At 41.2% G+C, this 13,592-nt stretch overlaps 1 protein-coding gene across 7 annotated transcripts in view; it reads left to right on the forward strand.

The window, feature by feature from the left end:
- Window positions 1–13,592, forward strand: part of SETD2 (SET domain containing 2, histone lysine methyltransferase) — a 145,159-nt gene that overhangs the window by 85,764 nt on the left and 45,803 nt on the right. For 5 of the 7 annotated variants that reach the window (XM_039524057.1, XM_039524060.1, XM_039524059.1 and 2 more), the window contains exons 14-16: window positions 1,712–1,760; window positions 4,889–5,069; window positions 10,552–11,227. In XM_039524057.1, coding sequence (XP_039379991.1) covers window positions 1,712–1,760; window positions 4,889–5,069; window positions 10,552–11,227 — 906 coding nt within the window. Of the gene's footprint in view, window positions 1–1,711; window positions 1,761–4,888; window positions 5,070–10,551; window positions 11,228–13,592 lie in introns of those variants that run through there. The other 2 variants (XR_005593949.1, XR_005593950.1) reach the window with 2 other exon arrangements.

Genomic DNA, 13,592 nt, shown 5'->3' on the forward strand with positions numbered 1-13,592 from the left:
GGGTTAATTATGTCGACGGGAGAGCTCTCTCCCGTCTGCCTAGAGCGTCTACACGAAAGATCTATCTTGGTAGTGCAACTGTGCCAATGTAAGGGCTTGGCTACACTTGCAGATGTAGAGCGCTGGGAGTTAAACCAGCCTTTGGAGACCGCAGCAGGGAAAACGCTGCCATGTGTTTACACTGTCAGCTGCAAGTGCACTGGCGGGGCCACATTAGCATCTCTCACAGCACCACAAAGAGCAGTGCATTGTGGTAGCTATCCCAGTGTGCAAGTGGCTGCAACGTGCTTTTCAAATGGTGTGTGTGTGTGTGTGGAGTATGACAGGGAGTGTGTTGTGTGTATGTCTTTGTCCTGGAGCAGATAAGCAGCCGGCTGTCAGAAATGGAGCTTTGAAAGGGGATATTCCCACGCCTGCAGCAGAGTTCAAAACAATGGCCACTTGACTTCAGGGGATCATGGGATGTTTCTAGAGGCCAATCACAGTGCAGTAATGCAACACGTCGTCCATACTGACGCCCGGGCATTTCAGCCGGGGTGCAGCAAGCTTTATGTTTTTCGTGGAGGTGGATTACCAGGAGCGCTCCAGCTGCAGAGTCCAGGCGCTCTACGTGTCTTGCCAGTGTGGACTCCTCAGGAGTTAGGGCGCCCGGGGCCGCTTTAATGCGCTCTAACTTGCGAGTGTAGCCAAGCCCTAAGGTTTCTGGTGTGGACAGGGCTAACCCTCTTATGTCCTATGACTGCAGAGGTGTTAATGGGCCACTTCATTTTGAATGGTCCCTTGCAACAGAGTTAACTCCTAGGCTTCCCAATCTGTTCCACATTGTATTTAGCTGTGACACTCTGATTGCCTTTCTCAGACTTGAAGAAGAGCTCTGCTTAGCTCGAACGCTTCTCTTGGCCTGGTCGATCACAACATATCTGACCTCTCCTGCTGACATAGCTACCACCACTCGTTGGGAGTGGATTAATTACGCTGAAAGGAGAGTTCTGTCCTGTCCCCTTAGGGCTAGTCTACACTGGCAACATTAAAACGCTCTAAAAAACCCACCTCCACGCGGGGCGTAGTGCGGCTCCCAGAGCTGGTGCGCATCTACATTGGCGCTTTACAGCACTGAAACTTGCTGCACTTGGGGGTGTGTGTGTGTGTGTGTGTGTGTGTGTTTTCACACCCATGAGCGAGAAAGTGCTGTAACGTGCCAGTGTAGACAAGCCCTTAGAGTGGCTACATGAGAGCTTGCAGCTGCGCCGCTGTGAGCTCTCTTGTGTAAACATGGCCTTAAGAGGCAGAACGAGAATGACCTAATTCAGGTCAGAGTTGGTTTACCATTAGAAAAGGCATCCTTTGATTTTTATTTCAGTACACCTCCAACTCTCTATATTTATAGTAAACAGGAAAGATGGCAACTTTAGAATCTGCTGGCTTAAATCCTCTGCTGACATACTTGGATTACTGACACAGAGAGACTGTAGCACTTGGTATGGTTGTATAAACTGAACAGATTTGATATACAAGTTATTGAGAGAAAATAAAATAGGGCCCACCACAATGCCATGTTTTAGGACTATATCTGCACTTTAAGAGATCTGGACCTTTTTGTTCTGTTTACAAAGTTGTGGGACTTACGTGATCCTTCCCACCCCACAGTTATATCAGCAGTAGTCTCAATGTCCAGCTGAAAATCTGATTGTGTGTCTGGCTTGCTTTGCAGGAGGTGTATCGAATCCCGAAGAAGAGTCAAGCAGAAAAGGAAAGTAGTGGTATGTAGTCAAGGAACCTTTCAAGTAGCAGCTGAAACTATTTTCCTTGTGTCTAAAGTTGAATGCTTTTCAGAGAACACACACACACACACCCACACACCACTTTTTTATTATATGTATTACAGTGGAACCTAAGGGATCCCTTGTGGTTGTTGCTGTACGTACACATTGTTCAAGACGGTTTCTGCCCTAAACAGTGTACAGTCTAGGTAGACAGTACAGGCGAATGTTGGGAGAAAGGAAGTATTGCTAGTTTCATTTTAAGATGGGGAACTGCAGCACAGAGTAAAGGACTTGCTCAAAGTCACATAGTCTATGGTAGAGCTAAGAATTTAACCCCCATCTCCTGAATCCCAGCCCAGTGTCTTAACCATGAGGCCAGTGTTCCTCTCTACAGCTAATACATAATCTGATCACAGTAAGGAAATTCAGAGTGGGATGTACAGAGGCTTATCAGTACATGGACAGAGGGGACTTTAAACTCAGAGGCTTCTCTCTGTGCATCTCCCGTTAACTGAATATCTTCCTTTTGTGGGTCCCCAGCTTCAGGTGTCGTACGCACCAGGCCTTAAGTCATGTTTGCTGAACCAGCTTAAAACCACTTTTCAGCAGACCAATGTGAGTGGACCTGAAAAGTGTTTAAACCAACTTTGAGAATGGTACCATAGCCTGGGTAAAAGGCAAGATTAGAACATTGTTTCAAGCTCAGTTTACATATCAGTAGCTCTTTTGTACATGGGTCCAAGGATCTCCAGGCATACTGGAGTTCGATATAAACATGAAACAGAAGCAGTTTGTACCCCTGGGTTGCAATTCTGTTCTGTCTCACCAGATCACTGATTTGTATCTTTAGCTCAGACTGTGTGTTCGCACCTGTTACTCACTGTTTCATGAGGAGAGGGGGAACTCAAAACTGGCATGTAGTGCTTGTTACTTTTTATCTATGCACAGCCCCACAAGAACAAAATCAATTAAAACAAGATGTTAAATTACATCTAGTGCTACGTGACATGGGGGCATTTGTGGACAGTGACTTATATGCTCTGGGCACCATATGTTGCCCATTTGCAGGGACTTAAGAGCCTGTTTTTTTTTTTTTCCTGATGTAAAAAAGATTGGCGCTAAAGAGGTTGTTCTCGAGCACTGCAGAAAGAGCAACTCCACAGCTCTTCACAAACAGCAATTCATGCTAGTTTTACATTGATTGGGTGACCTTTGACAAATTAATTGAATTGTGCTAGCGACAGAAAATACTCTGATGCACCCTGAAGAATTAATGGAATTCTTGAGATGTGTTGGATATATTAGACATTTGCACAACCTAAGTCCTTGCAAATTTTCAGCTTTGCAATGATTCAGATGTGAGCACTCAAGGACTTAGCTATTAATACAGTACAGCACCGTGGTATGTTATATGTGCACTCATCCCATGACAATACATTCACTTCAGAGTTCTCTTGTGGTATAATGCTGTGGCTTTCAGAAGTGGGCCATTTTTTTAAAATCAAGCTCCTCTCTTGGAGCATCTTCACTTCTCTTTCCCCTTTCTATGCCTTTCCATTTGGCAGCCGTACAGGCGACATTAATATTAAGACACTATTAAAGAGATAAAAAGAAATAGGACACTGTTAAAGAAATATAAAAAAATAAATAAATTAAATTATAAATAAATTTTAAATACATTTAAATAAATACATTAAAAATAAATATAAATTTAAATAAAATAAAGAAATTCTCTTACTGTGATAGGTGTAACTGATTATGAAATCTGCAGCTTGTATCCATGCCATTGGTTCATAGCTCAGAGAGAAGTTGTGGGCTAGGTGTAGAAATTATCAGATGGGCTTCAATAGTCTTAAATTCTGATTCTATAAAATTATTTCTTCACAGCTTGTAGGAGGTTCTTATTTTATGGGGCCAAATGTCCCTGTTTCCTGCTGTCCTTCCTCTCCAGGTCACTTGGAAGTTCTTTCCTTCTGCATATTTGATACCTCTGTAATTTTGATTGTGCTTAATTCCTCTTTCCCCACCCACCCCCCAAAAACCCACCCTTGACTAAGACAAGAATCAGGATATAAGTAAGTGTTGGGGGTGGGGGCAGTTGGCCTAAAAAAACCTCTGGCCATTATGAAAAGCATCCTAGACTGTGCTTACAGTTAGCAGAAGGCATCACTCCTTGCAGATTGACAGGTGCTTATCAGTGTGACACTGTTTTGCAGACAGACAGCATATGCTCTGGAGATCACTATTGAAGAATCACTGATAACAGTGCAAAATATCATGACCTGTCTCACTGCAGGTGTCTTATAATTAATGTGACAGTTCCTTGATAGGTATAGTAACTTGTCAGTGCTGCAAATTCGGGGTGCACAGATCAGTTGTGAAAAATGACAGTAGCGTAAAAGATATAGAGTGCCAAAAAGTTGAAGGAATATATTGTGTTGTGTCAACATGTCTAAACACTGATTAGGACCTGCTTCTTGTTTTAAAGGGTTTTACGGAAGCAATTATGTTCAAACTGTATATGAAAGAGGCCGTAGTGTCAAAATGTGTCCCTAGTGATTGATACAAAGTCACACTCCGCCAGTGCACTTTGTCACCTGGGCTGATTATCTGGAGACAAAATTCAAGTTTTTACCACACACACTACGTGCTTCCTCTTGTTAAAAACTCCTAGAGTTCTAGGCCAGATGCTTTTCAAGTCTAATAAAATATGTAATCAGTGTTGAAGACTATGCACATGCCAAGTTTTTATATCCAAACTTTTCAAGTGCAAAAATGCATCTAATAACCTATATTAAGGTCTGAAGACCTCATTTTTCACTCTGATTAAATTTTCTTCAAATTCAGGTGGAGGAGGAGGGGGGAATTCCCATGAATAAGGATAAGCATGATAAATTTCAGTCTGTAACGTAATGTCCCAGGAAACAGAGAAGTCACTAAAAATAGGGTGTTAAAAAGAAAGTATTGTCTCAGCCATAACTACAGTGTAGTGCTAATAGGGGGCATCCTGCATTTCATTTGAGTGATTGGGCCAAAAAATATACATACTACAACAGCAGCAAAGGTGAAAGCAGAAACCTACTGAAATGTAAAGACTACTTCCTTTTATCCATCTTGCTTAACAGGAGACCGGGGGAGGGATGCAGTTGGTCATAGGGACCAAACTGCTACCCCAAAGAATCCAAACCAGAGCAGAGAGAGAGACCCTGAGAGGCAGAGCCAGAGTAAAGAGAAGAAGAAACGGAGAGAGTCATTGTCCCCACCATCTTCGGCCTATGAGCGAGGAACCAAGAGGCCGGATGACAGGCAAGTTGTCTTACTGTACCATTTCCATCAAGGATGCTCATGCTGAGGGTTCTGATGAATCCCGTGTCTGTCCAGCAGGGGAAAGTTGAATTTATTTAGCCTTTTCAAACTAAAGTTGCCAAAGATGATTTTTTGTGACTTTCTGAAAATAAATAGGAAAAAGGAAATTTTCTATTAAATGAATATGCTGTGTGGTTATTGATAATGGATGTGGAAGCAAGTCTTTCATTTCTAGATGACTGCTTCAAATGTAGTCCACTTCAGCTAGGGTAGCTTGGAGTTGTGTAGCTACAACTGAGAAGAGCTGAACAAATACCCTTAGCGCCTCCCATCAACTTCTCAGTGCTGCTTGGGAATGAATTATGCTGGTGGTGTTTTGGTGATGGAAGCCGTATCCAGTTCTCATTCAGAAATGAACGTGAAAGTGGGAAAGTTTAGAGGGGAAGTCAGAGGGTACCAACCTGGACTCTGAAGACTTCCCCTTAGCCTATCCAGGAGATACTCTATTTATTTTTAAATTACTTTGCACTAGGACCTGCCTGCACACTGCAGATTATAAAAGTGCAAAGCCAAAAAAGAAATAACTTCCCTGGATACATAGAAAATCCTCAAAAGCACCTTTTTATATATAAAAAATGGAAATTATCCAGTGGCTATCCAGCAAAAAATAACCCAAGGAAATACATCATCAGGCAGCTATTTCTCTCCCGTTACCCTTCCTTCCCCTTTCTCCACAAACAGTTTCATCAGGCTGCATTTGCTCAGGTAAAGTGACTCTTAGAAACCTATAAAAACAATTAAAACGGCGCCACACGATGGTGGTTCTTCCTGAGCAATCTGTTGGCCGTCTCCCCTGCACAGTTTCTTCACAGCTTAGCTTTGCCAGCACGTGAGAGGTTAGTGAAGTGCTGCTATTTCCGTCTTGCATACTACTTGTATAGCACTTCTCGTCTTTAAAGTTCTTTCCAGATGGTTATCTAATTAGCCCTTTAAAAATATCCTATGAGGTAGGTAAGCAGTATCTTCATATTACATATAGGCAAACTTTAAATAAGAGGTTAGAGATGCACTCACCTTGAAATCTAATTAATTTTTTTAATTAGTTTAAAGTAGCTTCAGTTACTACACCTGCCCCTGAGACCCTTTGCAAATTTTTGTGTTTTTTTAAATCAAACTATCTATTTCAAAAATACTTTCTGTGAAACATCCAGACAAAGGGGAGAACTGGCTAATTACCTATGGGAAACAGTGAAACTGACAATGCACAAAAACAATTCAGAAGTGATTTCATTTGGTTTGTATTACATTAGCAGCAAGAGGCCCTAACCAAGATCCGGGGGTCCATTGTGTTAGGTGCAGTACATGCGCAGAGTAAGAGACAATCCCTGTCTAAATAGACAAGATGGACAAAGGTTAGGAGGAAAGAGGTAATATCCCCATTTTTCAGATGGGAAACTAAGGGAAAGAGTTCGTGACTTGGCCAAGATCACCCAGGAAGTCTGACAGAACTAGGTATTGGACTCAGATCTGCTGAGTGAGCTTCAGCCCCCAGTCCAAGAGGGACTTGTCACAGACCATGCAGGAAGGTAGGATTAGAATTTGAGAACCTTCTGGCTCCTAGTCCTGTGGTCCAACCACTTCTGTGTGCCTGCCATTAAACTGCTTACAACTTTAAAGTCAGAATACGTGCACACTTTCATTATTCTGATGTCATTAATACAACTCGATGGAAGTAAATGGAGTAGCAGACAATAAGAGGAGACATTGACATACAGAAAGTTGGTTGGGAACAGTGTGGGAACCTACTGAAATTTAGTAGTTATGGTCCACATTTAATATAATATAATCCTTCTGCAGGATTAGCAAACGCTGCCATGTTTGGAGGGAGAAAAGTCCTGTTAAATATAACAAATGGCTAAAAGTATGTCCCAAGTATTGAGCATGAGCCATAACTGTACGTTAACAATGTCAAATCACACTACTGAATATCATTTCGTTTTCATGTGGACCCTTAAACTGCCCAGTCTAGCAACTGATGTCATCTGGATGGTTATTTTTCAAGTGCTGTATGAGAGTGTGGAATTGTGTAGAGTCTAAAGGAAATAAAATGGCCCCTGCTCAGAGAGCCAAGATACTGCATGTTCACTGTCAGCCAATGTTGACGACTGGAGAGACGAATGTGACAACTGGTGGAGCGGGTTGGGCAAGTGAAGCAGAGTGGGTCGAGCTGATCACAGAAAACAAGGAGTCGATAATTATGAATAAGCGATACTTAGAGATGATGAAAGGCAGCAGAGGTCAGTGGAGTTAATAAACGTTACATTAAGTATGTGGGATTCTTGGGGGCAAGACAGAACTCTTGTTCTGACTATCTAAAATGCAGCACACATCCTTGTTAAAGCCAGTACCGAGCCAGTCAAGGTCTACTATATGGACTTCAGAAAAGCCGAGAGAGAATAATTGATTACAAAAAAGTCACATTTTTCAAATAACACAGCATTCCATTGTCCTCGTGTTATTCTCTATTAAGCATGTTTGAAAGGCCAGCATAAAAATTGGAGTATAAATCCACAAAAAATATCCATTTGCAGAACAAAAACCAAACAAATGACTGGAGGCAGAAGTAGAGATGGATGAATTACTAATATATATTAAGAGAGATAAAAAAGGCAAAAAGCACAGGAAACATGAGACAAGGTAAACTTTGTGGCAGGAAAGTTCTCGTTACAGCAAGGGGAAGATTAGAAAAACAGAAAATACTGACTAGCAAATGATTGAGCATGAGTGTTCTCTGGTGATAGAGATCAGGAAGCCCTTTCTTTGCATGTTCTTCCCAGATGCACCCTCGCTGTGTAAACAGTGACTTTGTGTAAGAGGAAAATAGGCAAAATGTAGCATGGCAAAAATGAAGCTTGGAGAATGAGGGGATGACTGCCCTTAGAGGCATCCTAATAATCATTAATCTGACCCCATCTCGTAATATGGGCCAATCATCCGCAGCTAGGGCACTTTGGATAGTACTTCATTCCAAAAAACTGTATGAAATCCTTATAGTGGAGGTGAGCAGAACAGATGAAGTCAGAGCGGTGAAGAACTCCAGAGATGTTCTCAGAACTCTGGAGGATTTGGAGGTATGCTGGCATGCCCTTGGCACACTTCCTTGCCCTTGGTGCTTCTCTGGAGTGGAGATTCTCCTAGAGGAGATGGGCCCTTGGATGAATGGAGGAACTATTATGACACATGCTTAACATCACGACTGAATCACTTGCCTTTTTTTGTATTTATTCCTTTGCGTGAGTTGGCTCTTAATACAAGTTCTTTGGATAAGTGCAGAAAAATACTGACTTTTTCGTTTAATTATTTAAATTGGATTCTCACTACCAAGAAGATTCATATAAACATAAATACTCACAGGTATTTGAACTGGACTGAAGAAACAAAAGGGCATCTTAACTAATGTACTTGTAGCAATATCCAGCAAACTGGATGCGTGAATACAAAGTTGATGTGTATATGAATATATTTGCTGCTTTGTAGAACCCACTATAGTTAATGCTGCAAAGCATTTTCACTTGTAACCCCTGTTTTCATGCACTCCTAACTTTCAAAAATATCCACCTTTTCATCTTTAATTTTCCATGCTTTGTGTCTGACCTAAGCTATCTTTTTTTTTACCCCTGGAAAATCTTGTCAGCAGTTTTGTGTTTCAGGAAGAAAAATATTACTCCTATTTAAATAAATAAATAAATGGAAAAAGTCTAACCACATTTTTTTAGGCAGATCTGTGGTCCAGTAAATAGCACAACTCTAAATGGAAGTCAGTTGTTTATAATTCCATTGTTCTTAAATAACATTTGCAAATTAAGATGGAGACTAGTATTCAGAAATAATTAAAAGGCTCCAAAAGGTCTCAGTGGTTGAATGTCAATTATTGAGTTATGCATGCAAAGAAGTCTTAATCTTCTTGTGGCAGAAATGTTTGAATGTTTTTCACCCTTGCATAGCTCCAGATCAATGAATATATTTCATTCCTTTTATCAAAAAATTGAGAGTCACGAAGCATGGAAAATATCAACCAAAACAGATATATTTTGAGAAATTTATGAGCCTATGAAAAGGCAGCTATAAGGAAATATCAGTGCAATGTTATCTGCTATCACGTTGACCACTAGGAAAAGTTATTATGCAACAGATATGTTTAGATTATCCAGCACAATTTCTCTTGGGTTGCATTGCTTGAACTTGAGGGCATAAAGGCACATAAAATGTATGTTACACAGAGACAGCATAATTACCTGTGTTGCTCTGCTAAAATCCTTAAATGCTCTGACAGACCTAGAGCCATGATGCAGCTGTGAAGAGGGAAATCCTCCAGGGGAATGAACATTACAGGAGTGGGAAACAGTGACATGAGGTTCCTCAGTATTTTTGGATGCTACTCAATGTCAACCTCTTAATTCACAATTAAGACTTGCCATTGTAAACATACAATAGTTAGGGAATTCTAGGGTTTAGGTTCCCACTGGAAATATCATTTGCCCAAACTCCTTTTGCTTATACATTATATTGCAACACGGCAGAGGCTACCCAGCTGTTGTCCAAACCACTGTTGGCCCGCAAAAGGCTGGCTAATCACAAGGCTCTGGCTTCTTCATGTTCCAGTTGCTAAAAGCGCATTAAAAACCCTAAAAATATTCTTTTCCTAATATTTTTCCAAAACGCCATTACTGTACTGACCACAGAGATGTTATGTTAATGGGAAGAGAGGGAACCAAGTAACTTAAGACGTGGACCACGCTATGAAAATTTTTGGGAATGCCTCTATTACTGGATAGTATGTTACATTTACCCCACGTATAACAAGTTATGTTAACTTTTACTTATGCAAATGCAGCTTGAGGGAGCCCAGAAAGGGAACATGTAAACTATAGCTGTCTGCTGGTCTCAATAAACTTTCACTGGATTTTTTTAGTCTGGTGTGCTACTGGATACTTCGTTTGGGGTTCTTTCAGTAGTGTGGTTTTCTTTCCTCCACCAAAAGGTTAAGTTTCAGGATTAGATCTGCCTGTGATGATATGAACAAGATCTTCTTTTGCATTATTTTGAATGGGCTTTTCAGAAAAGTAAATGCTTTACGTATGTGTGTGTACACATATGTGAATGTCTTGCGCACACATGCAGAGAATATGAGTCTGTGTATGAAATGGAGAAAATGTCCAAACCTAGTGAGTTGTTTTTCTTTTGCACTCTATTTCAGGCTATCTTTTCTTTCAAATAATTTTAAAATTCACTCTAGAGTGAAGAAATGTGTTCCAAGGTTCAAGCTGGAGAAATAAATGTTCTGTTATGACTCCTATCTTCTCTCTCCATTTGGTTTTTAATGCATTTATTGATGGGCCTTTATCTATAAATAGCATCCGAGGGTGCCCCTATAATCTTTGTAACTCTGGGGCAGAAGTTATGAAGTGGTTCTCTTTTTCAGGTATGACACACCCGCTTCTTCTAAGAAGAAAGTGCGGCTCAAGGATCGCAATAAGCTGTCCACGGAAGAACGCAGGAAGCTGTTTGAACAGGAAGTAGCTCAGCGGGAGGCTCAGAAACAACAGCAGCAACTACAGAACCTAGGGATGACTTCCCCACTTCCATACGATTCCATGGGCTACAGCGCTCCCCACCACAGCTTTATTGGCTATCCCCCTGGCTATCCCATGCAGGCTTATGTGGATCCCAGCAATCCCAATGCTGGGAAGGTGCTACTACCCACACCGAGCCTGGATCCCATGTGCTCTCCTGCAGCCTATGAGCATCCCCAGACTTTGGTTGGGCACACAGTCGAACCACCCCTGACTACTCCTCAGCCGGTACCAGTAGTACAACATGTAGCAACAACGATGGAGGTTTCTGCTCCTCAGTACGTAGCACAAAGTGACACCGTTGTCCATCAGGAACCGAATGTAGCTGTCTTGCCAGTGCCTGCCCCGGGTCCAGTGCAGGGGCAGAGTTATGGAGTATGGGATTCCAGTCAGCAGACTGTAGCTGTGCAACAGCAGTACTCTCCGGCCCAGTCTCAGCCAACCATATATTACCCAGGACAGCCGTGTCAGACTGTTTATGGTGTGACATCACCTTATTCTCAGACGACGCCACCAATTGTACAGGTAACTCTCTATTAGAAAATGCATAATGAACCCTTCAAACTCAGCTTCTCGATAAGCACCAGACAATGAAAGGAGTTAGGTTGCTAGCTGAAAGACAGAAGTGTTAACTGTAGAAAAATTTAACTCTAGTATCTGGTGAGTCTGGAGCATTGGGGCAGTTTAATCACGTGGGCCTGCCTTGTGGGGTCTGAGTGAAGCAGACTCTTCTAATTTATTAAGATTTTCTTTTTTCTTTAACGTGCACAGTGAAGAATCTCTTAGTCACTGGGACTGCGTGCTTAGCAGTTGGAGAGAGATTTTTCCTACTCTATATGTTTTATCCATTACTTTTTCTGTTGTTAATGTTGTCTGTTTTTGTGAACAGATGCTTCTGGGCAAGGGATTTTACTCTTACGTAGTATGTTTATGGAGGCAGTAAACATGCAGGTGTGCAGTCATTTAACATTCCTAACCCTTGGGTGGATTTTTAGAAACATGGTCGGGGCTCTGAGGTTCTCTGTAAAGTATATGGAATGCAGTACCTGTGCACCCTAGAGAGTTACTGCAATTCCGAAGTAGAAGACAGTGTTGGGATAACATACAATGAAATCTATCCCTTTAGGGATTCTGCTGACCTGAATTGAGGGTTAAGAGGGAGTAGATTATGATGATGCTAGAAGTCCATGATACCGATGCCATGCAATTTACTGCAATCCATCAGTGGTGTGAGGGGTTTTGTTTGAAACAAAATCTTGAAATGACGACAAAAAATGTAGTATTCCGTACTCATTCTCTTTCGATTCCCTAACCAATTTGGTTAAACTCAGTCTGGCACTCTGAAAAATCAAGCTTGGACTCCTTCTGCCTATTAATAAAAATTCTGCTATTTGATCTTAGGTAACAGCTGTGTTGCTGATTCAGATTTCCTTCAAATGCAGCACATGGGGTAACTGGATGGCTCTGAAGATTGCTAATAGGACAAATGTTCCTTCATTTGTAGGTCACTGATTTGAATTCAGCACAGATAAATGATTATCATTTGATGTTGGCATTTACCACCTGTTTGGTGGGCTGTGTGAAATGATTTGATTAGTCAAGTCAATTCCTCATGGACAGATGTCCATCACAAAAAACATGCCCACCACTGATTTGTTTCGTATTGGCATTCTCAACAGATCAACCAGGACTGACTGGGCCATGGAGACTGAAGCCTTCTCTTGCAACACACACACACACATTCATCACTAGAGGTAGTCCCATTAGGCCAGGATTGAGCATTGGGAGGTGGATTTCCCTGCTGTAGACTTTCTGCAGACAATTTTGCTAGTATCAGTCTGGCTCCTTCTAGAAGCACTAAATCCACTCTCAGGTCTATTTTTTGCGTTTTCCAAATGCAATAAAGATATTAAGTTGGTTCTGTTATGATGGAAGGGAGAACTCACCAAGAGCATAACAATGCATCCCTCTACTATATGTATCAGCAAACATGCATCTTAATATTCAAATAGGAGCATGCAGAGTAAGAGAAGAACAAAACACTCTCACTTTCTTGATCATAAATTCCAGGGAGAAGGCATAAAAAACAAACAGGACTTCATTTATCAGCTTTATGTTGTTGCTTGCCTAGTTCCACATAATCTTCCATTTCCACATGTAATTGCCGTGGTTATTCCATGGGCTGATTCTAGCATAATTTTTATTGTCTGTCCCAGTCATATCTGGGCTATGATACAGACTTTAAATACACAGATGTGTAGTACCATTACTGGAGGGATTGTGATTAAATATAGGGGATTGGGACCCAGGAGTCCTAAATTCTCTTCTCTACTCTATTGCTTTATCACTGGCCTTGAACAAGTCATTTCACATTTCTGTACCTCAATTTACCAAGCTGTAAAATCCACACAATATTTCAAAGCACTGATGAGAATTCATTAGCTTTTAGCTACTTTAACCTCCTCAGACATAAATGGAAAGTAGTCTTAATTGCTTAATATTGAAAAATATAGTGATAATGAAGGCACATAAGTGCATCTAAGGGTGCCATAAGTGTATTCATTCACTCTTCATGAATCATTTTTGTGTAATGCCAACTTAAAAAAAATAGCCAGTTCACATCCCTTATTTAAAGAATATTTGCTGCTGATGTGCAACCAAAACTGAAAACTTAATACAGGAATTTCGGTAACAGAGAGGTCAGTCACTGGTCGAAGTGGGAGGTGGGAGAGATTATGGGGCTAGAAAGGACCATTGTGAACATTTGGGCAGACCTCCTGCATAACACAGGCCATAGGACTCCCCTGAATTAATTCCTCTTTGAACTAGAGCACAACTATTAGAAAAAATCCTGTCTTGATTTTAAAACTCCCAGTGATGGAGAATGCAC

The sequence above is a fragment of the Mauremys reevesii genome, linkage group 2, assembly GCF_016161935.1.
Source record: "Mauremys reevesii isolate NIE-2019 linkage group 2, ASM1616193v1, whole genome shotgun sequence".
NCBI lineage: Eukaryota > Metazoa > Chordata > Testudines > Geoemydidae > Mauremys > Mauremys reevesii.